At 30.7% G+C, this 27,688-nt stretch overlaps 1 protein-coding gene across 1 annotated transcript in view; it reads left to right on the top strand.

Annotated features, from left to right (window-relative positions):
* Nucleotides 1-26,328, top strand: part of LOC115880108 — a 32,085-nt gene extending 5,757 nt beyond the window's left edge. The window contains exons 2-4 of the mRNA XM_030897234.1: nt 14,049-14,180; nt 14,818-15,071; nt 26,000-26,328. Of these exons, the coding sequence (XP_030753094.1) occupies nt 14,049-14,180; nt 14,818-15,071; nt 26,000-26,165 (552 nt within the window). The 3' untranslated portion in view covers nt 26,166-26,328. The remainder of the gene's footprint in view (nt 1-14,048; nt 14,181-14,817; nt 15,072-25,999) is intronic.
* Nucleotides 26,329-27,688: the final 1,360 nt, after the last annotated feature.

Here is a 27,688-nt window from a genome sequence, read left to right as displayed (position 1 = left end):
GTTTTGATTAAGGTTTGATTAAGGTTTGCAGAGCTACAAAACCATATAAATTATATATCACTGTAATCACAAAACTATTTCGAATCTATTTCAATTTTAAATTATATCTTTATTTTCGAAAAAAAATAGTCCAAACATAAGGAATATTTTGTTAATGTTTGACCATCAAAATCTTAAAAATAAAGAAGTTGTCTAAAAATGTGCTACAATACGGATATATACTCTGTTTTTTTTTCTCAGGTAAGATTTCGACAGACGATGACAGAAGAAAAGCAGATGACGTCCCATACCAATCTATTTATTTTACTAAAAAAAGTTTCTAATAATTTTTAAGTTAACTATGGATGGGTTTAAATATAAATTCGTCATGCGTCGTCACTTGTTGTTTTTAACCAGTTTTATTGGTTTATTTCAAAAATGACAGATCGTATTTCAATTTTATTGGTTTGACGGAACGATGAACGACAAACGGACGCCGATGCGTATGAACTCGCCTTTAGATTTTTGACGTTTGTCAAAGTCTTGCCAAATTATAGGTTATAATTTTGTGACAACTTTTGTCAAATACCCTGCGTTTTGGAAGATGATGCATTTTGATTCGTGTTATTACGTGTGTTTTGTGTCTTTTGAAGTCAAGTGGAGGAAAAATCGAGTGAAAATTAACTGTAGAACCCAGAGCACAGTTTATGGTTAATACTCGCTGCCCAGGCAGAAAGTCTTATACAGATACACCAATAAAGTTACTATCAATAAAGTTCGTATACCATCTCGTCGTAGATAAGTGCATTTCGAATATGGTAGAAGGACCATACTAAACACATACTAAAAACTGGAGTAGCTGTAAAATATCGACATTACACGATAAGTAAATAATGGATTTTAGTACTGCAGAAAAATAATGTCAAAAAGTACTAATTTAAAAAAATTAAGATTAAAGTTGATTAATCAACCTGTGAGGTATAAAATTTCGTAAGTGTTATTATTAATAAAATAGTTTGTTTTATTTATGTTGTTTTATTTATTCCTGCGAAATATTACAAATTTGTATTTGTACATAAGTTATATTGATAAAATATAATCATAAATGCGGGAAGTTTCATAAAGCTTGAAAGTAAGAAATAGTTCTTTTTTATATTTTTTGGTATGTGGTGTCTTGTTTTTGTTTGTTTTGTATTAACACATACCGTTTTTTATTAAATAAAATAACTCGATTACATTTTTTCAGTTTTATGCAGTTTTATTCACAATATTTTGAAGTTACTTGTCAGTCAAATTTTAAATACATATATTAATTTCCTGCTATGCGTTCCAGTTGTACCAACTTATTTCTTTGTAAAATAAATTAAAATACTTTGAAATTAAAATGACAGACACATCTATCACTGTCAAGGATCTTCTCGTTGGACAGACTATAGTATAATTATTTATATAATTTCCTTCTTCATTTGTGTAAAAATACCTACCCAGTTTTACATAAAAAACGTTAAATGCCGAACACTTATTTTGTTACTTTTTCACACTAGTGAAATGTACTCTTAATCAAAACACATTATTTTGATTTTTAATGTTAGAATAGCAATATACTTACATCTCCGACTGAAGTAATTAATAACGTTTGTCTTCCAAAATAATAAGGAAACTCAAATTACTAATTGCTGCATACAAATTAACAAAGATTTCTTAAATCTTTAATTATAAAAAATAGTTCAGTATTTCTTTATGAGTAATTTCACACTTTATTGGTATGATTTCATATTAACATTGTACTAAACAATACTGGCATGAAAATGTCACTGTGAAATGAATAATTGAAATATCCGCCTACTTTTGCACGACATATTGGGGATAACTTTAAAGCTTGTAATTCAAAGAAGTGCCATTACAGGAATAATCATAAAAATAAAATTTGCATTTATGTAGTTTGATCTTTAAAGTAGTTATTTCTTGTAATGAAAATGGCTTATTTAGGAAATCAAATAACAACTGGTAATAATGGCAATACATATTGAAACTTGATATTGCGACTATTTTATTAATATAGGTATTTTTTGTATTGTATTTGACTAAGAGTGGGTCCCAGGTGGGGTCCCACCCTCTACTGCGGCCGCGAGGACCTCTTGTGGCTCAGTAATATAGGTAAGAAAGATATTAATTATATATTTTTATATTCTATTAATAATAAACAAATTTAGTAGAAATATTTTCATACTGCACCGATAGCTGATTTTTTTCGTAAAATGGTAATAGTATTTACTACATTTTTTGTCTCTTGTAAAAAAAATTGATTTTTTTTCCATAGAGACCTACAAAATATACAGGGAGTTCTAATATTCCGTGGACAAAGAACCACTACATATTTTATGAATCAAAAAAAAGTTAATTGCATACTATTTACCTTTATACAAAAGTGCTTTGATTGTCCGTTAGAAGGCGTCAATAAAAATCAATCCCAATGTTAATTCATTTAAAATTTATGAAGCTTATTGTTAAAGATCATTTTTCATACAAACATAACATTCCATATTTACGCCATCATGTGATAAGAAATATTTTTTGTCGTGAATCTCATTTTTTGTTCAAAAAAAAAGTTTAAATGCCCGAGAAAAAAAATATTATGTGTGGCATATCATTGTACTCAGGAGACCGAGTTCTTTCAAGACTTGAAATAAAAATGCAGGTCCTTATTTAAAAAAAAATAGGTTGGACTGTATACCACAAATTATCAGCTAATTTAAAAATCTGAAAATACTGGCAGATAATGGTACCCTCGGTGTTTTGTTGCTTTATTCGATAGAAAATGATATATATAGAGAATAGAATTACATATCATATTTCAACTTTTGACATTTTCAAATATGGTTTATTTGAAATTGCAACATGCAATTCATAACGACAATTTGACTCGAAATACCAAGTGTATGGTACCAAATTATTCGGAAAAAATGCTTTTTCCAAATATGCTAATGGGCCACCCTCGTTCCATTTGAAAAAATTGAGATATGATTAAAAATACAATTTGGGCATCTTTTAACCGGCCAGGACAAGACACGAATAACTGTAGACGATCAAATCTATTTTTCCAAGGCTCCTTGATTAAAAATTAGTGTTTTTAACACAGTCATGCACTCTAGATTGAAATGTAAAATTCAATTTTGTTTTAAGCAAAAATGTCAAAAGTTGACATATGATACGCCATTCTATTCAGAATATCATTTTCTGTCGATTAAAGTAAAAAAATACCGAGAGTACCATTTAAAAATCACAAGTAGTAGTCATTTTCGGTAAATCAGGAAGTGCCCGAAAAGAATTGAATACGTCAATCAATTTATTATACTAATCAATAATTTATACTAACATACCAAATCTCGTTGTTTTACCTGATAAAATAAAAAAGATATAGGAGTGAGCCACTTTTGAGACGCACCCTGTATAGCACGGAATATTGGGACACCCTGTATAATACCAGGAACGTTTTAAGATCTATAATAAATTACATAACCAAGACAAATATGTCGATGATGGTAGTTCCTCTTACCCTCAGCACTTAAGAAAGAATTTCATCAACAGAATACCATCACAAATTTCTTGCGTAGTTTCCTTGCATGTTGGGAAAAGTTGCGTATATGATGAACTACGTGAGTTGTTTGAACGCATTTCAAATTAGAATAATGGGAATTTTTTAAATAGCAATATTTACTTTCTCATATAGAAATAAGAATAAAATATGAAATAGGTGTAAAGCTTTTAAAATTAAAGTATTGTAACAAAGTAAAATGATATTTTCACACTTATATTTTTTTAGCAAAGCACTGAATAAAATAAATAATAAATATAGATTAGCCATTAAAAAGTATACAACTATTGAGATCTTTTTTATTGCTGAGTTTTCGAAAAAATATATACAAAATAGAAAAAACTTTTTTATTATTAACTTTTTGAGAAAAATGCATTCTTCATAAAAATTTTTGCATGTTCTAAAATCGTTAATACCATTTGTAATTTTTCAAAATTCCATACCGTTTTATAGAAAATTAAGAAAAAACTTTTGGGCCTCAGGATGGGATTTGATACCCGAAACATGTTGCCCCCTCCTTATTTAAATAGTAAAAATTTAAATATTTTTTTTTATACGAGACTGTGAGTTTGTGTCTCCTTGTCCCTCAATAGAGGATTTTAACTAGTAACGTCAATCATATTAGTAAGTAACTAATATGATTGACGTCATATTTTTTACTGTTGTTAAGGTATAGCATTTTCCGATAACTACTATCACCCTTTTATCGACATACTGTAGATTATTATTAATAATAAATTATTAAACGTGTTGCTTATTAATTTTAAATAACGCGTTTTATTTTGCCACTGTTATCTGTGACACCCTGTATAGTACGTAAATTTTCCTTAAATTGGGTTTTTATTAATTAAAAAACATAATTTTACAAAACACTATGATGTAGGACTCAGATCTTTAATACTTCACTCAGTATATGCATGATTCAAATTAGGCATAATTTGAGTTACTAATCATTATCTGGTATGTGTATTTAGACCTGTACAAATGTAATGACTAAATAATATTTGATTGCCTGTTAACATCAATTTATTACCTATACGAAATATTTTTGCACTCAATATCTGGTATTCAGTAGCTTGACATCATAATTAGTAGTCCACATACACATACATACCTATAGACATTTGCACATGCACCTACATTTCTGCAATACCTGCTACTGTTTAGCTTTTTAAATTCTGCTGTGTCCTGATATTATCTTGTCGCATATAAAACAATTTTCAGTAATAGAATTCGACAACAAAATAATAGCTACATGAGATTTATAGTCGTTACCAATGAAAAAATATAATGTAATGTAAAGCAGTGAAAGAAAAAAATCAATAAATTTAGGGTACTGCAATCAAAATTTTGTAATATCGATGTAAGATAAGTCGTGATGTGTTGTACCCAATAAAACAATGAAAGAAATCTTGCAAAATAAAATTATTATACGAATAACGTAAGGAGTTTGTCAGAGAGAGATTGTCATAACCCAAACACAAATCAATTAATGTCTTATTTTGTCAAATAGTGCATGTCATTCACTACGTGTAAGTTAAGAATAAATGAAGACAATGAGATGAAAGTCCGATTTTTTTAGTTTTAGATCTGAAAAATTATCTACTACATTCAACAAAAAAAAATAAAACAAAATATGTAAGAACGTTGACTCACCCTGTACAAGCAAATTTAATAATGGCTATTTTAATTTCATATTAAATCCAATCTCTTTGACTCCTTTCAAGTCACTCATTTTTTGTTCATATAACTACATAGAATGTTTAGATTTTTTAATGTTTTTAGCTAGACGCATAACAAAGTCGCTGAGTAATTATTGTAAAAAAAATGTAATAACTAACTAATAATATCACGACCGTTGTAGCATACTAAAGAGTTGCACGGGATATATAAGTAAAAAAACAAAGCTTTTCTCGCGTTTTTGTATACGAGGGTAGTTCTTTACATTTCTTATTTAACGAAACAGTGAAAATACCATTGGACAATAAGCTCAATATGTTCATCGAAAATATCAGGATTCGCATCCCGACAAGAAAAGAATGGGAAAGCAACCAAGTAATGAACACTCAAGAGATAGCAGTCTACATAGATGCTTCCGTAATTTCAAGAGGCACAATTATAGGCATTTTCTTAGAGGAACTAGATATCCGACGATCTTTAAGGCTATCGGATGGCTGTAATGTTCTACAAGTAATCAAGGATGTAATGTTTTGCGCTACAGGTTGAAGACTGTGGCCAGTGGTACATAGCAAAAAGATAAAACAACTACTAGAGCACAAAAAGAACCTAGTACACAAAATTGTAGGTGTTCACTAATCAAACTGCCTCACGGGGGTAAACCTCGTGAGATGGAAGATTTCCAATGACGACTACTGCAGAGAATGCAGAGAGGAAGAAGAAACCATAGAGCATCTGCTGTGTCAATGTTCGGGACTGGAATACCGACGCTTTCAAACTTTAGGGCAAGGTTTTTTGGAGGGACTAGAGGAAGCAGCAGAAGCCACCATCAGCGACATCGGGAAATTTGCAAAGAGCTGGAAGTGCTTTAACGCAAAGAAAGAATGAGAGGAAGGTTTGGTACAATAATACAGGGGTATCGCCATGGGCCCAAGGCCTCCGAGTGAGGGATCAAACAGGATCCTAAACCCCAGCAACCTAACCTACGCAGATGATGCTATCCTGATTGCCGAAAATGAAGACGACCTACAGCGCTTTCTCTATAAAGTTAACTTAGAGGCACAGATTCTTAATATGCAAATTTCGTGCGAAAAAAAACAATTTATGGTAATATCCAAAGATCCAATACGGTGTAAGCTGGTAGTAAATGAGCGCATTATTAATCAGGTAATAAGTCTCTATTATTTAGGAATAGAAACATCGACCAGTAGTATAACAACTGAAGTGAGCAATCAGATTAAAAACGTTTTAAGAATATCAGGGTACGTGATATAATATGCATGGAAAAAAATACATGAGTACCTACAGAGAGTAAGACGCGAATTTATAAGACCCATATATAGACCTGACCCATACTCACTTACGCTGCTGAAACAAGAACACAAACATCAAAGAAAAATGAGAACAACGGCGATGAAAATATTACGAACAATAAAAGAAAGTACGCTCGACAGAATACGCAACACGGATACGCTAAGAGAGTTGGGAGTAGGAGTACAGGACGTTGTCAGATGGGTAAGAGCATGGCGATGGCGCCGCTTTTGGAGAGATCACGTGGACATGATGGGTCCAGACTGAATTGCCAAGTGGGCCAAAACACGAATGCCAGAAACAAGACGTCCAGTGGGTAGACCCCCAAAACGTTGGTATGACAGCTGGACATCAACATCACAAGAAGGCAATAATTCACAGAATTGACAGGACCTCATATCGGGAGGCGAGCAGGGACGTATCACCAGCTTTGCCAGAACTCCAATGTAAGGACATCGAGTTGGCGCGTCATCAACTCGAGGGAGAAGGGCCATGGTCAGGTGCTCACAATATGAATTGACCTCAAATCCAAGGAGGCAACAGAGGAGAAAGAGAGATATATTCTCTATTATAGATTCGAAACAACATCGATATCAGGTCTAAGAAGAAACCAAGTTAATTTTAGACTAGATTAGCAAAGAGAGACCAAATTACCTCAGCCGAAGACAAGCTCCTCGACTGTAAAGGACACGGAGGGCTAAACTCCACTTCTCGGAGGATGAACATCTGTTAACAGAGGAGGATGGGAAAATACCCTATCCCTTGTACAACGGGAATATCCCCATGTATGATAAGTTATAAACTGTATGATGAGTTATAAACTGTATAATGAGTTATAACTCAAGAAAGAGGGACACAATAGATCTTTTAGGTCGATGTGATTAACCCCCTTCCACTCATTCTACATTCTACATTCCCTAGCCACCTTTGACTCCATTCTTTTTCGATCATACGATATAAGCTGAAGTTCTAAAGAGGGCTGTTTTATAGATAGATAAAGTAGATGTAAAGGTAACACTTATCTTGTGAGGTAAAACCAAAAGATTTTAGTTTCTTTATAAGAAATACAATATGGAAAAATGACGAAAAAAACGGCGTCAGCGTCGGCGAAATAAAGAACGCTGTCATTTTATATATAAAATTATATAAGGAATATCATATAGATCGTCATTTTCAAGCCAAGTGGATGCCGTGTTTTTTCGATCATACGGTATTTTATTATTTACTAAAATATATGTACCGTATGATCGAAAAAGACCTGCATCCAGTTGGCTGAAAAATGACGATCGATGACATTTCCCATATAAATTTTTAAATAAAATGACAGCGATCTTCATTTCATAGCCATCGCTGACGCCGTTTTTTTTTCGATCGTACGGTCAAAGTTTACACAATGGTACGGTATTATATGTGTAGTTTTTAAATAATGAAAAAATAACAAGGAAACTATATACAACATTCTTAACATCTACGATACAAGTGCGATGCAGTTATCTACAGGCTGAGTCAGTTTTTCTGAAAACGTTTTATGTCAGGTTTTCTGTTTAGACTGATGGCCTGCAAATCTAGATTAATAACTTTGAAATAATTTTTGAGATTTGTGTGTTTTTGAAGTGATATTGAAAAATATTCAGTTAATATGGAACCGTGTTTTTTTTTCAACTTTATTTTTCAATTTGTCTATATATAATTATGATTGGTCATTATCAAAATAATAACCGGGTTCAAGTAATGGCATACCACCATAACAAAAACTTTTCAAAACGAATTAAAAAAAAATATTTTCATATCGTCAAGGAGATCTTAATGAATAAGGAAAATGTGTATCCTTCAACACCAAATATTCCGTATCAAAAATCGAGGCGTGTCCAATAATGACATGACCGAGAACCGTGTGTCATATAGCTCTAAGTTGTAGGTTAAAATTGCCCAAGTTACCTTTGATCACCAGATAAAGTTATTATTTACCACAAATATGACAAGTGTTAATGTTAATATAAAAGAGGACTAAATTGAGTAAAGGTTATGATCGTGCTTGTCTCAGTAACTTGTAGTTAAGACATTTTATTCTTTTTGTGCTAACTTTGTTTTTTGTGTTGCTTTGTCTAACATAAATGTATTTCCTAATATACTTGTAAATCAAATTATGATCTGAAAAATGTATTATTACACTCAGATGCAAAAAAAACGGAAACATTTTTGGTCTAGTTTAAAATGTTATTTTTTTAATTTTTAGTCCTATTTCCTTAATTTTTTAGTAAACTGTATATAAATATTTTAACTTTAATTCGTAAACTCAGTTAGTAGTTGACTTATTATACAGGGTTAATCAAAGAGTTGTTTTTTACCTTATCTTTAAAACACCCTGTGCAATAATTTCGTCGCCAAATTTTCCTAAAACATTATTTTTCGGTCAGAACCATGTCTCCTGAATTTTTGGTTTTTTGACTCATGTCAACATATGCCTTGGTTAATTTTTACCAAACCGAACTTGCCACAAACATTTTGCAATCTTTTCAATTATCGTTACTTTCTGATGTTATTCTTCATACTGACGAGGTGGCTTTGTTAATTATTGTTGTGTACGATTGAATCTGGTTCTTAGTGTCGAAGATTGTGCAAAAGTCATTGATCTTGTAGAAGATGGCCGAAATTATGAATATTCGCTTGGTCCTTGAAGAAGAATGGGAAAACGTAACACAATATATTTACAGCCTCATTAACAGTATCAACCGACGTCTACAGACAGTTATAGCAGCCGGGGGAGGCAATGTTTTTTACAAGTTTTTTGTTTGTTTGTACACTTAGTTATTACAGTTTTTTTATATATTTCTGTTTGTGTTACTAATATTTAATAAAACCAAGCCTGTATCGTTACATTTTAGCGTTTTTTAATATTTAATATAGAGTTAGTTCTAATCAGTGTCGATATGACATTGCGACAATAGTCACCAAAGCCATCTCGTGATATTAAAAAAAGAACATCATAATAATAGTAATGATAGTTCAAAAAATTGTTAATTGATGGTGGCAAGTTTATTTCGCTCGTAAAAATTAACCAAGACATGCCTATATTGAATTAACAACACCATAAAAAAAATGACCGTAAACAGAAGGTTAACGCATCAGTAAACAAAAGGCATTAATAACATTTTTCCCGTGACAACGTAATATAGAATTTTTTTTCTCAGGTAAGTTTCCAACAGACGATTGAGACGATGACAGATAAAAAGCAGGTGATATCCATACCAATCCATTTATTTTACTAAAAAAAGTTTCTAATATTTTTTAAGTTAACTAAATCCGTCATGCGTCGTCTCTTGTTGTTTTTAACCAGTTTTATTGGGTTATTTCAAAAATGACATATCACATTTCAATATTATTGGTTTAGCGGAACGATAAACGACAAACGGACGCCGATGCGTATGAAGTTTTGAGAGTTGTCAAACTCTCAAATTAAAGTTATAATTTTGTGTCAAATTGTGTCAAACAGAAATGATAAATATTTTGAATTTTGCATTTTGGACTGCGTTATTACGTGTGTTTCGTGTTTTTTAAAATTAAGTGGAGAAAAACTCGAGGGAAAATTGTGTTGACCCAGACCATAGTTTACAGTTAATATTCGGTGCCTAGAGATGAAAGTTAATTAACCAACTTTTAAGATATAAAATGCAGTAAGTGTTATTATTAATAAAAAGAATTGTTTTATTTATGATGTGTTTTATTTATATCTTTGCAATATTATTATTTTTTTTGTACATAAGTTATATTGATAAATGTAATAACAAATGCAGGAGCATGTCAAAAAGTTGCTTGAGCTTGAAAGTAAGAAATCTTTTTTATAATTTTTTTGTATGTCGTGTTTTGTAAAATACACACTTGCTAGTTTTGTATTAATACATACCGTAATTTTTTTTAAATAAAATAACTCCATTCGATTTTTTCAGTTTTCTACAGTTTTTTTTTCACAATATTTTGAAGTTTACTGTTATGCGTTCCAATTGTACCAACGTATTTCTTTGTAAAATAAAATAAACTACTTTGAAATTAAAATGACAGACACATCTATCACTATCAAGGTTCTTGTCGTTGGAGAGACTATAACAGAAGCACGATATTTAATGAATCGTTATAGATAATAAATTTAATAAATCAGAATCAATACCAATCAATACTATTTATATAGATATCAAATTAAAACGATTGCAAGGTATTCTTTATTGATATAAAACTAATACATAAAACATCATTTTTTTTAATTAGCGTGTATGAAAGTAAATACAAATAGAATATATGCATAAATTAGAAAGTATGTTTTTAATAAAAGGATTGTTCAAAATAAAAACACTTTTTAGGAAATATTTTATGTACATATGTGATTTATATATTAAAGGTCGTATGAATACTCCTATTGTATTATTTTTGGCAATAAACAGCTAGAGTGATTTTGGATAATTTAAGTTGTTAGTTAAATACAGACTAACTATATTGATTATTGAAAGTTTTATTTGCATTAAATTACTAAAAATACTACTTATTTATAGTTCATATCAAATAAACTTTTAGCTACGTGATTAATCTTGACCGGCAGAGTATTGCCCGCTTTTACATATTTTCTTTTGATCAAAATATTTTAGGAAACAAAAATAAGTTAATTATAAATATATAAACAGTTTTTATTTACATCAACAAAACTCGCCAACAGCACTTAAGGGACATACCTAAAGGGCCATTACTACCGCTTTCCCGTTCAACATATTCAAATAAAGTTGCGATGAGTTTTAACGGCTATTAAGCTATCTTGTACCCACTTCGCACTAAAAGAGGTTTTAAAAAGAACAACGTTCGACTGCAAGGTGTGGTAGTTAACATTTTCAAGCTTAAAGTATTATAACACTATTTATTTAAACCAAAAATCGTAACACAAAACTAAAGTGTTAAAACGAATGACAACGTCAGGAAATTAATAAATAAATGCGGCAACTTGACATCTTTCCCAGCAGAGCTACCACCTGCATCCCCAGCGCAAAATTTCAATTCCAGTTAGTCAGCACGGCATGTCCATGGTTGGCAACAATGAATTTAAAAATCGCGCCCTCGATTACCTAACTAAAAGTTTAATAGATATCTTCTTCTTCTTCTTCTTCTTCTTTTAGAAGGCGTATCGCCTGTTTAGTTCCGGTTTCCTCCTCGTCTAAGCAACTCTTGCGAGGTTGACTGCCAACTGTCTTGCCAACGTTTAGGTGGTCGTCCAGTAGGTCTTCTGCCATGGGGTACGTTGCTGCGAATTATTATGGCCATTCTGTCGGGGCCCATTCTATTGACATGCTGGTTCCATTCTCTTCTTCTCTGCCTTATCCATCTGACAACGTCGTTTGTTTGGCACTTCTCTCTTATGTCTACATTTCTCTGTCTGTTCCTCAATGTGTATCCAGTTATCATTCTTAAGGTCTTCATTTCAGTAGTTCGTAGGATTCTCTTTGTTACTGATGTTTCGGCTCTGGTTTTCGCACCATATGTCATCACTGGTCGTATGCAGGTTTTGTATATTCTTGACTTACATTCTGTACTCAAATGTTTGTTTTTCCATATGGGATATTTAAGATGTATCAAATATAAATATTTTCTATGTTGAAAGTGCCTCTAGTAAGAATCTGTTGAAAAATGCAAGACTTGTAAGGGTCTTACCAAGACCAAGTTCAAGGGGGAGTCTTGGTCTTGGTATTGGCAAAGTATACTTTTTTTAATATTGGTCGTGCAGTTGCTCATCACTACTATTGTATCAAATAAAATCTTTTCGCATGAGTATCTTACGGGCCACATCAGAATTGTTTGACAATGTATTTATTTTTGTTGGTAAGGATATAGATCACCCTGTATATTGCATACATTATTATAAATAATAAATATCATCGAAAAACACGGCTTGATTAATTGAAAATTAATCGTAATGTAAGAAAATTCAATTCATAAATCTATATAATAACCAGTTATTCAGTTATTAGCTAATTATTAAACTATGATTAAAGTATTTATGGTTTCTCGATTTCATGCGTTTTAATAATGTATATTTTGTATAAAACTATAAAATGTAAATGTAAACATGACTAAGCACGACCAATTGCTTATAGGCTCAACAGATTTAAGAAAAATATATAAGAAATAGTTCTACTAATTTTACCTTTGTTGTGCATTTATGTTCTTAAAATAATTACACAATTGGAGAGCATGCAAGACATATCCTACATAATATAATTAAAATACTTAATGTAGAGAAAACCAATGTATGCTTTTTAGAATTAACCCGAAAAAGCAGCGCGTACCGTAAGTTTTTTTAAAACATTTGTTTGGTTGTGATTATTGCGAATAGGTATTTAGTTTGATTTTATAAAATATCGGAATATTAATTAACCTAAGCTAATGTTTGATTATTAAAAAAAATCATAATTATTACAAATAAGTAACTTACTATATAAAAGTTATTAATCCATTTTTTTGACATTATAATGCCTACAGAAATTTTCTCAGAAAGTTAATGCAATATTTCCACGTCCTCCAAATTCATTTATTATCATTTTAGTTCTTCATGTCGTATACTCAAGAGAGATTTTAGAATTGATAAAAAAAAAATTTTTAACTTTTTTAAAAAAGTTTTTGAAAATACAAGTCTTCGTTACAAGTTACTTTCTTGTATTTCTGATATATTTTTTATAAGACTGAATTTTTTTTGAATTTATTTATAAATATCTCTTACACTATCAAAAGTATATCTAATATTATTTTAGGATTTCGTAAAGTGATCAGAAAGAAAGCCAAATATGCAATAATATACAGGGTGTTCCATTTAAAAAAAAACATGACAATCCATCACTCATACTTTTTTGAGCCACCATATAGAAATTAAAATATTTTCTTGAAATACATCCTAATACATACTTTCTCGGTCTATATTTAAATAAAATTCCTAATTTTTTTATTCAAGGAGTTACAGATGCCCGACGCACTATTGGCGGACCCTGTAGATATATAGTGGATGTTAATACGTCTAGTTCTTGTTGTATGTATAACTACAGAATATTCGATGATATAATTTTATTTGTTCCAAATAACTAACATTTTAAAATAAGTTTGTTTAAGGTCGATTAGACATATAGAACATGTAAAAGTAACAATATTTAAAAAAACTAATTTTACAAAGAAACTATTAAAATTGATAAAAAACACTAACATTAAAATAAAAAATTTAGAATTTGCAGCAGCATTATAAATACGTAGGTACACAAGTAAAATATATATTTTTTAAATTGTTACGCTATAAAAATATATATAGATAAACAATTCAATAATAATTCTCAATAATTAAATAAAACATTGTTTAAATAAATTTAACAAATTTGCTCTATCTTTAAAATTTTTAATCTCGATAAAAATTGCGTTAACCATCTGAGGACTCACAATAATTAAAGCTCTAATAATTCTCTTGCAGAAGGGAATTTTAAGATCCTGGCACCTCTTGTTGCTGGCCATGGTGCTGACTTTTGTTGACATCAACTCGCAGGAACTACTTCCGTTTGGAAGTTATAAACAGGAAACTAGGTTTCCGATTTTCGCTGGACAGGTAAGAAAATATTTAATAAATATTGATAATACACAGAATGTAAATTAATATGTGCAAAGAAATCAGTAGGTGATTGCTAAAATGAAGGAAACTTTTCTTATAAAAGTTTTTCGATGCGACGTTTCCCTGTCAAATTTATTATAATAATCCAGTTCCCAAGTTTACTAACCAAACTAAGTTTTGTTTCAAAAAAAAATGTAAAATAATAAAAAAACTGACATTAAAAACAGATTTTTTATTTCCTATTATTTAGTATTTAATAATTTTAAAATGTCCGTAATCTAATGATTGATTATTTTAAAAAAAAAAATAATCCAAATTATTACAAATAAGTATGTTATTATATAAAGATTATTGATCCATTATCTTTGACATCATATTCATATGGCCTACAGATACACTACTTCCCATTTTTATAATACCGTATGATCGAAAAAAACAACAACGTCCAGTTGGGATTAGTAATGACAATCGATGATATTCCCCATTTAATTTTACATACAAAATGACAGTAATCTTCATTTCATAGCCATCGATGACGCCGTTTTTTTTTTGATCATACGGTAGTTCGGAAAGTTTATTATTATTTACTATTATTTATTTATTAAGTCAGTATTTTTTTGCAATTATATTACAGTTTCAGACCTCTAAACAGTATGGAAACCAAGAGCGCCAATTTACTGCAGGATTTCATCTGAATGCACCTCGATCTCTACCACAGTTCATACCGCCGAGATTCCCGATTAATCCCATTGTTTTCTCAGCTGCTAAGGATAGCTTCGGGAACAGAAACTATTTTCACCTTCCTTTGATACCACCACCGTACAGTCTCTTTATTCCCAATTCTATTCAGCAAAAACCTGAAACAAAAGGACAAGAAGAAGAGTACAGGTATAACTATTATGATCTAGCCACCAAAACACGCTTACAGCTGTAAGCGTGCTTTGATTGCTAAAGCTTGCTGAGCTACAACTAGACATTAACCTAGGGTTGCCAACCGTCTTCTATTCCCGAAGACAGTCCTCTTTTTGATCGTGCTTTCCTCTTTTCTCTCATTGTATTGTATTGAAAATGTCCTCTTTTTTATGCCCCAAACTCAATGTATAAAAATTATTCGTCTATTGCCAAAATTCTTATAAAATTGTTAATTTAGCAACAGCGTATTTTTTACTACTCCCCCTCGTTTGTACAGAAAAGAAATATTTATGTACAATAAACGTTTGTGGACGCGATTCATGTTTAGCTTTTTTTGTTTACATACTGTTAGCTCGTGTTTTGAAATAAAATTTTATAGAAAATCGTTCGTTCTATTTTAACAAATTGTGAGTACAAAATTTTAAGAAAGTAACAAAGACCATCAACTGCATAAGGCTTGCAAGGTAAATTCACGATACCATTTGGGCGAGGTTTCAAAAAATATTTCGCCTGCGGCCTTTTTTACCCTCTCGCCTTTTATTTTTTATTTTCAAAGTTGGCTACCCTATATTAACCTAACTTTAAGGCCCACCAACAGTAAGGGCGGTATATCGTTTTTTTTTAATTATACCACTGAGCGGTATTTTTATACAGGGTTGTTCCTAACATACGACACGGAGTATTGTAGCTAAACGATTAGATTTTTACAAATTGTAAGTTTTGGGTTCGTTCAAGGACTATTAGAGCTACAATTTAAAAATATTTTTACAAGATACCCAAATAAATAAAAACAAGTGTCCCAAATAAATAAAAAAATTCAAAGTTGTATTTTTAAATGGAACACCCTGTATATTATTGCATTTTTAGTTTCTACGATTAAAATAAAGGTAAATTTGATTAAGGTTTATTACACTTAAACCTTACCGTTTTTGAAATATTTTCAATTTTGCGAAATTGCAGTATAAATTTTAAGGCCTCATTTCTCCGAGGATATCAAAGTTTTTAATACTAAATATTTACTGAAGTTTATTTATTGATCAGTTATTGTGTTGCAATAATAAAAATTATACTACCTTATACAGAGTGTCTAAAAATTTATTTTAAATAATTACTAGCTGTAAACGGCAATAACTTATTTAATTTAAATAGAACACCCTGTATACTTTATGAGAATCAGATGCACAATTTAATTGTCTATCAAATTATATTATACCACTTCTTACCTATTCCTTCAAGTTTTCGTAGAAAATGCATTTTCTTATAATTTAGACCTCATTTATCAATATACCCATGGAATATTGACATTTTAGATTGTTTTTAAAACAACAAATGTGCAAAATGTACAGGCTAGTAATATTATCGTTTTTAGTAAAATAATTACTAGCTGTAAACGGCAATAACTTATTTAATTTAAATAGAACATCCTGTATATTTTATGAGAATCAGATGCACAATTTAATTGTCTATCAAATTGTATTATACCACTTCTTACCTATTCCTTCAAGTTTTCGTAGAAAATGCATTTTCTTATAATTTAGACCTCATTTATCAATATACCCATGGAATATTGACATTTTAGATTGTTTTTAAAACAACAAATGTGCAAAATGTACAATGTTTTCGTTTTTAGTAAAACGATAATATTACTAGCCCATTTGTATGCAAAAAGAAAACTATTTAAATCTTTATAATAGAGTATACCATTAATTAAATATACCACCAGTATTTCCGCCCAAATACTAATTAACACGTACTTAACTGTGTTCGTTAATGAATTATTTTAAATAAATGTGGATTTGAATCAAAAATCAATATAATAATAAGTTATGAAAATGAACGTCTCTGTTATTATAAATAACCATTTGTCAAAAAATTAAATATCATTTTTAAGGTGTTAGTTTTAACCACACTGTCTAATACACATACATAATTCAGTTTTTTAGTATTGGGAGCAAATATTATTAATCAACGCAAACAGTCAATTAATGTAGTTTGAATACTGAAATCATATTAATTGGTCCTCTTTAACAAAAAATATTTAAACAGCTTTTTTATTTTTTAATGAAATAAACGAACTATATCGACAATATTAGTATCTGTACTCTTTAAAAATTTGGTACATCTTTAAAAATAATCTGTCAAAAAAAAAATGTCACTATTCCATGGGTATATTGATAAATGAGTTCTGAATTACAAGAAAATGCATTTTCTACGGAAACTTTAAGAGATAGGTAAAAAATGGTATAATACAATTTGATAGACAATTAAATTGTGCATCTGATTCTCATAAAATATACAGGGTGTTCCACTTAAATTAAACAAGTTATTGCCGTTTAAAGCTAGTAATTATTTAAAATAAATTTTTAGACACTCTGTATAAGGTAGTAAAGTTTTTATTTTTGCAACACAATAACCGATCAATAAATAAACTTCAGTAAATATTTAGTATTAAAAACTTTGATACCCTCACAGAAATGAAGCCTTAAAATTTATACTGCAATTTCGCAAAATTGAAAATATTTCAAAAACGGTAAGGTTTAAGTGTAATAAACCTTAATCAAATTTACCTTTATTTTAATCGTAGAAACTAAAAATGTAATAATATATAGGGTGTTCCATTTAAAAAAATACAACTTTGATATTTTTTATTCATTTGGGACACTCTGTATCTTGTAAAAATATTTTTAAATTGTAGCTCTAATAGTCCTTCAACGGACCTAAAACTTACAATTTGTAAAAATCTAATCGTTTAGCTACAATATTCCGTGTCGTATGTGGTGAACAACCCTGTATATTTACCAACAATTGCCGGCACTTGAAAAAGTTATCTCGTTTTTTGGCTGTATTCAATATTAATAAATATTTTAAACCGTCTAAGGGCAGTCTTTATTTCAAATATCCATACTGCTGCGCCGGCCGACGGCAATTTAACCAGTTTGTTTATAAAACGACACTCCTTCATTTTGGTTTATTTTTATACAGGGTGGTCCCAATTGTATTCGGGAGACTTCGGCAGTATATTCTCCAGATAAAAATAAGTAAAAAAAATAGTATAAATGTTATGTATCTCCTAAATTAAAAAGCTTCGTTTCGGAGATACAGGGTGTAGAAATTTAATTTATATTTCGATTTTTTCCAAATAAGTTCTTAACTAACGTCGATAATTCATTAAAATTTGTGTCTGGGAGTTTTTTGACATGAGAAATTCGATTTAGATGTCAGTATGACTCCTGCTTGTAGAGGACGCCACCTAGATATTTTTAACTATTTTGAGGAGTAATCTTTTCGCCCGTACCTGTATTACACTACTGAGTGAAAAAATATACATTTCCGTCATTTTTTACGTGAAAAAGTCTCTGGGTAAAAATCGCTACGAGTAATAGTTCTCAATATATTTGGAATCAAAATAATCAATATATGTCATAACTGACAATATATAATTACTCATGTTGGCGGGATTTAGTTATTAATCTGCAAAAATAAATTTGAAATGTTTTTCTGTAAAAGATTCAACAGAAACTTTCTTATCGTACTTATTTCTAGAAAAATTTATGATTAGCTTAAAAAATAAGAGTTCCCAAATTTACCATATCAGTTTTAGTCAAAATGTCTAGTTTTTGTCGATAATGACATGTATACACTAATTCCATTCCAAATATCTTGATTGCTAGTAGCGATTTTAATCAGGCAAGGGCGGTTTTAGAAAAAAAATCTAGGGGGGTAATTTTAAATAAAAAAAATTGTGTGTGCACTACGTGCGTATATTTGAAATGAAACTTCTTACTAACAGTTATTAAATTGAAGGGATTTGAAGGGCATATTTGAAAAAGTGTAGTTTAAAATGTTGAAAAAGGAATAAACTAAAAAATATATTTATTACGCTTAAAAAAAAATTACGTGTAACAAATAATTTTTACGTGTAACAAATAATTTTTATAAGTAACAAATAACTTTTACGTGTGACAAATAATTTCTACGTGTAACAAATAATTTTTACGTGTAACAAATAATTTTTACGTGTAACAAATAATTTTTACGTGGAACAAATAGTTTTTTACAAGTAAAAAATAGTTTTTGCGTGTAAAAAAACCACGTTTGCGTATAAAACTATTTTTTACGCATAAAAAACTATTTTTTTACGCGTTAAAACTATTTGTTTCACGCAAAAAAAAACTATTTTTTACGTATTAAAAACTTATTTTTTGAAGTTTGATCTGTCTGGGAGGGGGGTAATTACCCCCATTACCCCTTCCCTTTGCTTGTTATCAAAAGACATTTTTTACGTAAAAATTAAGGAAATGTATATTTTTTACACAATAGTTTTTTACAGGTACGGAAGAAAAGTTATTACGCTTCAAATTAATTAAAAAACATGTAGGTGGCACCATTTAGAAGAAAGACTTTACCGGATGCGTCTCAAAAGTGGCTCACCCCCTATAACTTTTTTATTTTTTCAGATAAAAAATCAAGATTTGGTATGTTAGTATATGACATAAATTAGGATTGATTGACGTATTCAATTGTTTTTGGTCTCTTCCTGTTTCACGGGAAATGACTACAAATTTTGATTTTTAAATGGCACCATAGGGTTTTTCTTCTTTATTCGATAGAAAATGACATTCCGAATAGAATAACATATCATATGTCAACTTTTGACATTCTTGATTAATAAAAAATCGTATTTTAAATTTAAATCTACAGTGCCATGGCTGTGTTAAAAACACTAATTTTTAATCAAGAAGCCTTGGAAAAATAGATTTGATCGTCTAATGTTTTTAGTGTCTTGTCCTGGCCGATTAAAAAAATGCCCAAATCGTATGTTTAATCATATCTCAATTTTTTGAAATTGAACTAGGGTGGCTTATTAGCATATTTAGAAAAAGCATTTTTTTACGAATAATTTGATACCACACACTTGGTGTTTCGAGTCAAATTTTCGTTACGAACCGCAAGTTATAATTTCAAATAAACCAAAAGTTGACATATTTCAGTCATTCTATTCAGAGTGTTATCGAATAAAGTAAAAAACTACCGAGGATGCCATTTAAACATCAAAATTTGTAGTCATTTCCGGTGAAACAGGAAGTGACCAAAAACAATTGAATACGTCAATCAATCCTAATCTATGTCATATACTATACTATTAACATACCAAATCTCGTTTTTTTTAACTAAAAAAATAAAAAAAAGTTATAGGGATGAGCCATCTTTGAGACGCACCCGGTTACATTACAAGAAAGACATACTACATATTGACATCAAAATCAAATTTCTCAAATCAAAAAACACCCAGACCCCAATTTTTATCCAAATATCGACGGTTGTGCAGAAATTATTTGGAAAAGATAGAAATAGAAATTAAAATCCTACACTCTGTATCTCCGAAACCAAGGATTTTAGAATATACATTTATACGAACTTTTTTACTTATTTTTATCTGCAGAATATGCTGCCCAAATTTCCCGAATACAATTCGGACCATCCAGTACGCAGCGTCCGATATTGCTACAAAAAATAAAAATAAAAAATAGTCTAGTATGTGCTAAAATGCGGAAGAAGTGACACGTGTCCAAAGAGAACAAAGCATTGAAATAATTATCATATTATCAATCGATTAAAATTGTATCATATCCAAGGTCGATTATAAAAGCATCAATATAGGGGAAGGTCAAAGTCAGACGCTATATGCATTCAATTCCAGTATCTTATTTATTATTAATTGGCATAAAAGTTATTTATAAACGGATCATTATTCAGAGTTCTGCAACTAAAATACACTGCGATGTAAATCAGAGAAGTGCATCAGAGTAGGGAAAATGACGATATTATGATGTGTCCTGATTGTCTTGTCTTGTCTCGGTTTTGGCTTTGCTACTGGGCAATTGCCAGCTCAATTTTATGATGACCTCAATTCCTTTTTGACTTATTATTTGTTTTCATCTTCAAATTTATTTATCCTATAATTGGAATCTTATCACATACGAGGTTAGTGTCAAATGTTTTCGACCCCAAAATGATACAAATTTTTTTTGTATCATTTTTTGGGCTTATTTAGGCTTATTTTTTCTCTACATACTCTACTTGCAAAACACTTCTACAAAAGACGCTACCTTTGCCTTAATTGCTTCTACTTTAGGAGTTCGTGTAAATAGGCGAGCTAGTAGGCATCTTTGTTAGCAAAATACCTTATGATCGAAAAAACAACAGCGGCCAGTTGGCTTGGAAATGAGACATTTGACATTTTGACATGACATTTTTTATATAATTATAATTATACATAAAAAATGACAGCGATTTTCATTTCATAGTCATCATATTGTAGTTGTTTATGAAAATGATCACCTCTTTTACTGACCGACAAAAATCTGTTTTCTCCGAGCTCAACTTCCATTTTGGGAAATAAAATGAACTGGAAACTAAATCTAGCGAATATGGACGGTGACCTGGCAGTTTAAATTGTAACTCGCGAACTTTCCTCAATTTCTCCATTTCTCGCGGTGAAACTAAATTTTCGTCTTCCAAATTGACATGCCAAGAATGTACAAATTTGGGATACACCTCACGGTAGTATTGAGCCATAAAAAGGATTTGAAGAGAGAAACGTTTGCTCAGCAGGTAAAAGACCATAACCATAACGTGGTATACTGATGTTACCAAAACTAATTCAGGGACACGGATAGGGATATTTAGGCCGAAAACTAAATACTCCGAACCAATGGGCACCTACCCCAACATCTTTCAGGTAGAAATCTACGCTATCGAAAGATGTTTACAACTTATCTTAGGAATATCGGAAACAAAAAACAACCATCGTATTTTATAGTTAAGCACCATTAAAAGTGATCAACTTAGTAACCATCCATTTGAAGTTGGTTAAAGAATACCTAGATACGCTGAACAAATTAAGCAAAGATAATAAAGTCTTCCTACTCTGGATGCCAGCCCACCAAGGGATAGAAGGCAATGGAAAGCTAAACGATCTAGCTAGAAAAGGAGCGAACACTTCACTAACTGATGGTCTCGAACCATTCGGCTTTTCAAGTGGAATCAGCTTAGAAAGAGTGGAACTTAAGAATCTGAAATACTACATCCGTAACCGGAATGGGAATCCTCCAACGCACAGTGGGCAAAAATCCAGAAGTATGTTGCAAAAATAATTTTTTTGTACGATTTCGTTCAAATTTGGTAAAAACATACTATGCCAGTAGCCCGCGAACCCAGTTAGTTTTGGCTGACTTGAGAATGGTTGGGGGTGGTGGGGGGGGGGGATTCATAAAATGGAAAAATCATCTTTTGACTAATACAGCTACCAAAATGCAGTAATAATATTTTACATTTCACTAAATTACGATTACGATTTTTGGCAGAGCCAAGATGAAACGGACAAATATTGAGCAATTATTACTCCTCCGGTTTGTTATATATATTGACATTCTCTGTATCTTTTTTATTCGACGTTTTCGAAAAAGTGCCTTGAATAAAAGTTTAATGGTCTCGAATACATTTTTCAAAACAGTCTTCTTTGCATATACAGGTTGCCTTAGAAATCCTGTGCGTGGCCCAACTTTCTTATTTCAAATTAGTACCCAATTTTTTATTTGATTTTTATTTTCTCCTAAAAATTCTAAGTACTTTTATGTAATATACCTAATTTGAAATAAGATAGGTGAACCACGCCCAGACTTTTTGAAGCACTTTGTATATGCGAAATAGACTTTTTTGGCAAATTTATTCAAAACCATTTTCATTTAAGACAGTTTTCGGAAACGTCAAATAAAAAAGATAAAGGGGGTGTCAATGTATAAAAGAAAACCCTACATGATTAGTTTAGTTAGTCTGATGTGTGATGTATTCGCCTAAATGCATTTTTTTGTAAAGTAATATCCATTATATCTGGACACTCCTTTTAAATAAATTATTGTTAAATTGTTATAATAGCTAGGAATACCTACAGTTGTCGCGGAGTGATATTACCCGTGAATCACAATATGGTTACCAGTAAAACTCATAAGAATCCTCTATATGATGTCATGTGTAATGTCACAATGAGATAACAGGTATTCCTAAATTAAATAAAATACCCCGTATATGATATATTTAAATAGCATTTTTCCTTCTGATTTTGAAATACCTACTTTGCTATCACTATTTTTAACCATTGACCAGTAAAATGGTAATATTTCCCACAAAAGCTTACCTACTATTTACTGATATTTTTTTTAGCTGGAAGAAATGGTCACGAAGTGCACATTTTTAAATCTGAAAGAAAAATCCATTTCAATTAATTTAAAAATTAGGTACTGTCAAAATTTGTCAATTTGTCAAAAAATGTCATTTGACATTTATGATATACCTCTTCGGAAATCTTGAGAAAAATTACGTAACTTTATATTTCAAGTTCTTCTCTAGCTACTATAACAATTAATTTATGAGAAGTATCCACATAAAGGATCTTACTATACACATACGCATTGAGGCTTACGCTTCCAATAAATTTAATGTTGCGATTTTTTGCGATTTTTTTGACTTAACTTTTCTTAGATAGAATATATGCCACTATCAAAAAAACCTTAAATGATTATGTTCTACTTTGACCTTTACCTAGTTTTTATCCAAAAAATCAAAATAAAAGATACTTTTTTATACTTACCTTAACATTAAATTTACCGCAACCTGGAATCTACGTAAAACACGTTATGACAATTTCACAATAATTATTGACAGCAAGCTAAGGTCTTCCGATTCAATTGTTATAATACTGTGTCACTTGAATGCAACGCCTACTATTTAAAAAATTGTAGAAAAAAGGCAGTTATTGGACACAATTTAACTGAAAATGTAGGTTTTGCGCAAAGTTTGTTTTACAGCCCCTCGAAAGAGACTCCGAATACGATTTTTGTTAGTTTTATATGGTTTTCTCTTAACTAATATGTTTCCAATCTAATGTTATTGCCATAAATGCTAACTGTGGATGTTATTTTTTGCAACTTGGTTTGGACATATTGCGTACTGTGCAACGGTCTAAGACACTCAGAAAAAGTCCGACCAACAAAAATTAAAGATTTTCCTTGATATAAGTAAGAACAATCTTGGGACTGTCACACTGTCACAGGGTTTTTAACAGGACACTGTCTTCTCAACGAAAACCTCAGTAGATTGAAGCTAATAAGAAACAACAACGAATGGGAATTCTGTGGGAAAAATGGGGAAACACCTGTTCACTGTGTGCGCCGACGCGACAACCATTCGTGCCATGAACTTTGGTACAATTGATACATATTGGAGATGGAGAACTCACCTCTGTAAAACCGTCTCAGATACTGGCTTTTGTCAAAAGTTCTGAGACTGTATAATGAGTTATTAAAGAAAGGAGGACACAATAGATCTGTAAGGTCACAGTGATTAACACTCCTCCCATATATTCTACAACAACTCTCACTGCCTGAGAACTCGGATCCTTCCGTTAGACAGATTTTTTTAGACTATATTTGTTTTCGCTGGTCTAGAAGCAAAACACACTTAGTATTTTTTTTTAATTTTCGATCTATTTAACTCATTTGTCTATATAGATTTTATCAGAATATAATAAAGCTATATTCTGGAAAGTCAACTAAGTCTTCTAAGATTTATTAGTTTAATTTTTATATTATTTTAATACCTAGTTATTCATTAAGTCAATAATAACGATATATTTGTTAAGAAAAAATGCATCAAAAAATTATTATTTTTTGGACTTTTTTGTGTTTTAGGCACTTGTATATCGAGGATATGCAAATATTGATTAAGTCATATAAAAATGGTTCATAATTCATCATTTCCAATTTAAAAATCTAATTAAAATCATCGAAACTGGTGAAGACACCACACAAAAACACCCTTTGAGCTCTTAATCATTATCATTCTCAGTTTATTCAACCATTTTCAATAATGGCGTAGCCTCCTTCACATGTTTAGATACTCTCTTTATAGTTGGACCCATTGTTGTCTATTGTTGGCTATGCGGGCCCAAGTTATCCCTGCCAATTTCCCGAGCAATTTCCTAATATTATGATCACATCTCAGGTTTTGCCCTCCTCTAGGTCTCTTAATTTCTCGTGTCCGTCCTTCTTACCAAGTGTCCTGCCCGTTGCCACTTAAGGGATTTGACTCTGTGGATGACTATTACCTGGGTCTTTTGTCGTATCCCCTCTATTCTTTTGCGAGCTTTCTTGGTTATTCCCAGCATATTCCGTTCCATTGAGCGTTGTGCGACCTGCAGTTTTCTTATAATATCCGTTTTAAGAGTACAGGTTTCGCATGCATAAGTCATGACTAGGTACTAGGTAGTAGGTACACATTGGTCGATTTTTTTCTTCTTTAGATAAAGTGGCATTCTAGATTTGAATATGATTGAGTTTCTTCCATAGGTACCCCATACTAACTTAATTCTTCGGTTGATTTCTGGTGGTAGAGATCCCGAGCTGTGTATTAGTTATCCCAAATATATGTATTCTTCCACTATTTCCAGTTTTGGTGTTATTTATTAGAATTTCTTTTCTGTCTACTAGTTCGTTGTACATTACCTACTTTAGTTTTTGTTAAATTTATTTTGAGACCTACTTTATTGCTGGCTGTATTTATCTAGTTCGTTAATACGTGTTTGTAGTTCTTCACGAATATTGGCTATTAGGATTATATCATCAGCGAATCTTAGATGGTTAAGATATTCTCCATTTATATTTAATCCTTTATTAGACCAGTCTAGTCTAAGAGCTCTTAATAGAATGGAGATTATATTTATTACATTTTAAAACTGTTGATTTTCTCAATTATTGAAATATATTTTGTTAATGCTACTAAATTATATCAATTTATTTAGTAATTAATTTTAATTGTTTATTAAAGGTTTATTTTTATATTTTCAGGAAATATCTTAAAGAAACAGAGGAAGAAGATGAAAAAGAACGACAACAAAACGAGATCACCACCGACCTTGACGATGTGACCATTACGTCTAGTTTCGCTGCGTCCACCCCCAAAACATTCGTAAATGTCAAAGTACAAGGAAAAGAATACGGCTATTCCACATGAAACTTTTTTAATATTAATTAATAAGATATGCCATATATGGTTAATTTTTTATATAAATAATTATAGTCTATTATACTTTAAATCCAAAGAACATCTATTACACTAAAGTTGTGTATTATATAAATAAATTATTAACATTATTTAATAGTCTACAAATAAAAATAATTTACTAAATATTGTTAGTTTTGTTTTTCATCAATATGCTCGATATGCTTTCTATTTGAAAATTTCACTCCAATCTTTATGTAAAAATTGCATCTATTGCATTTCTTGCAGAATATCTGGGCAGTATATAGGTATTGTATTTACTTTAAACTCGCAGTTGTATATTGTTGATTATTGATAGTATATTTAAAATATTTTTACACTAAAATTCATTACAAATTGTGTTTCTGAAAATGAAATGTTATATATGTTTTTAGCTTATATAGAAAATTATTGATGCTTTTTAACTGGACGTACAATACGATTGAAAAAAAAAACGTCAAAGTTGGCATGGAAATGATGTTTTGAGATCGCTGTCATTTTATCTATACCTACTAATATATAAAATCCTTAAGTGACTTACTGATTAATCACGATCCTGCTCAAACCACTCAACGTAAGAAGCTCAATTTTGGCATACAGGTTGATTCTAGGGTGTAGAGGTTCGATAAGAAGGGATTTTTCGAAATTCCAGTTTCAAGGGGGTGAAACCACTCCTCAAATATTACAATATTTTTTACTTAAAAAACGGCCAAGTTTTCGAAAAAACGCTTAAACACGTATGTTTTATTTCGTTTTTTTACATATTTTATGATTTTATAAAAATGTATACAGAGTGTTTCGAAAAATCTGGTCATTGATTAATCACGATCCTCCTTAAAGCGCTTGACGTAAAAAGCTGATTTTTGGAAAACGGATTGACTTTAGGGTGTAGAGGTTCGATGAGAAGGGATTTTTCGAAACTCGAATTATAAGGGGGTTAAACCACCCCTCAAATATTAGAATATTTTATATTTAAAAACCGGTGAGTTTTTCGGAAAAACTCTTTAACACGTATATTTTATTTTGTTGTTTTACATATTTTAAGATTTTTTAAAAATTTATACAGGGTGTTTCATAAAATATGACCATTGAGTAATCACGATTCTGCTTAAACTGCTTGACGTTTAAAGCTGATTTTTGGCAAACGGATTGACTGTGGAGTGTAGAGGTTCGATAAGGAGGGGGTTTCTCAAATCTCAAATTCCAAGAGGGTGAAAACGCTTCCCAAATATTACAATATTTGTTATTTAAAAAAAGGTTAGTCTTTCGGGAAAACGCTTGAACACGCATAATTTATTTTGTTTTTTTACATATATAACAGGGTGTTCAAAAAAGTTGGATAATTGATTAACCACGATTCTGCTTAAACTTCTTGACGTAAAAAGCTTATTTTTGTCAAACGGATTTTTCAAAAAGTCAAATTTCAACGAGATGAAACTACCCTTCAAATATTACCAAGTTATATAATATATCGCCATATATTGTTTTTTCTCATG

This window comes from Sitophilus oryzae, unplaced genomic scaffold (assembly GCF_002938485.1).
Source record: "Sitophilus oryzae breed Bouriz unplaced genomic scaffold, Soryzae_2.0 scaffold_1614_pilon_pilon, whole genome shotgun sequence".
Classification (NCBI taxonomy): Eukaryota; Metazoa; Arthropoda; class Insecta; order Coleoptera; family Curculionidae; genus Sitophilus; species Sitophilus oryzae.
The sequence above is the reverse complement of the archived record's forward strand: the minus strand, read 5'-3'. Positions and strand labels throughout refer to the sequence as shown.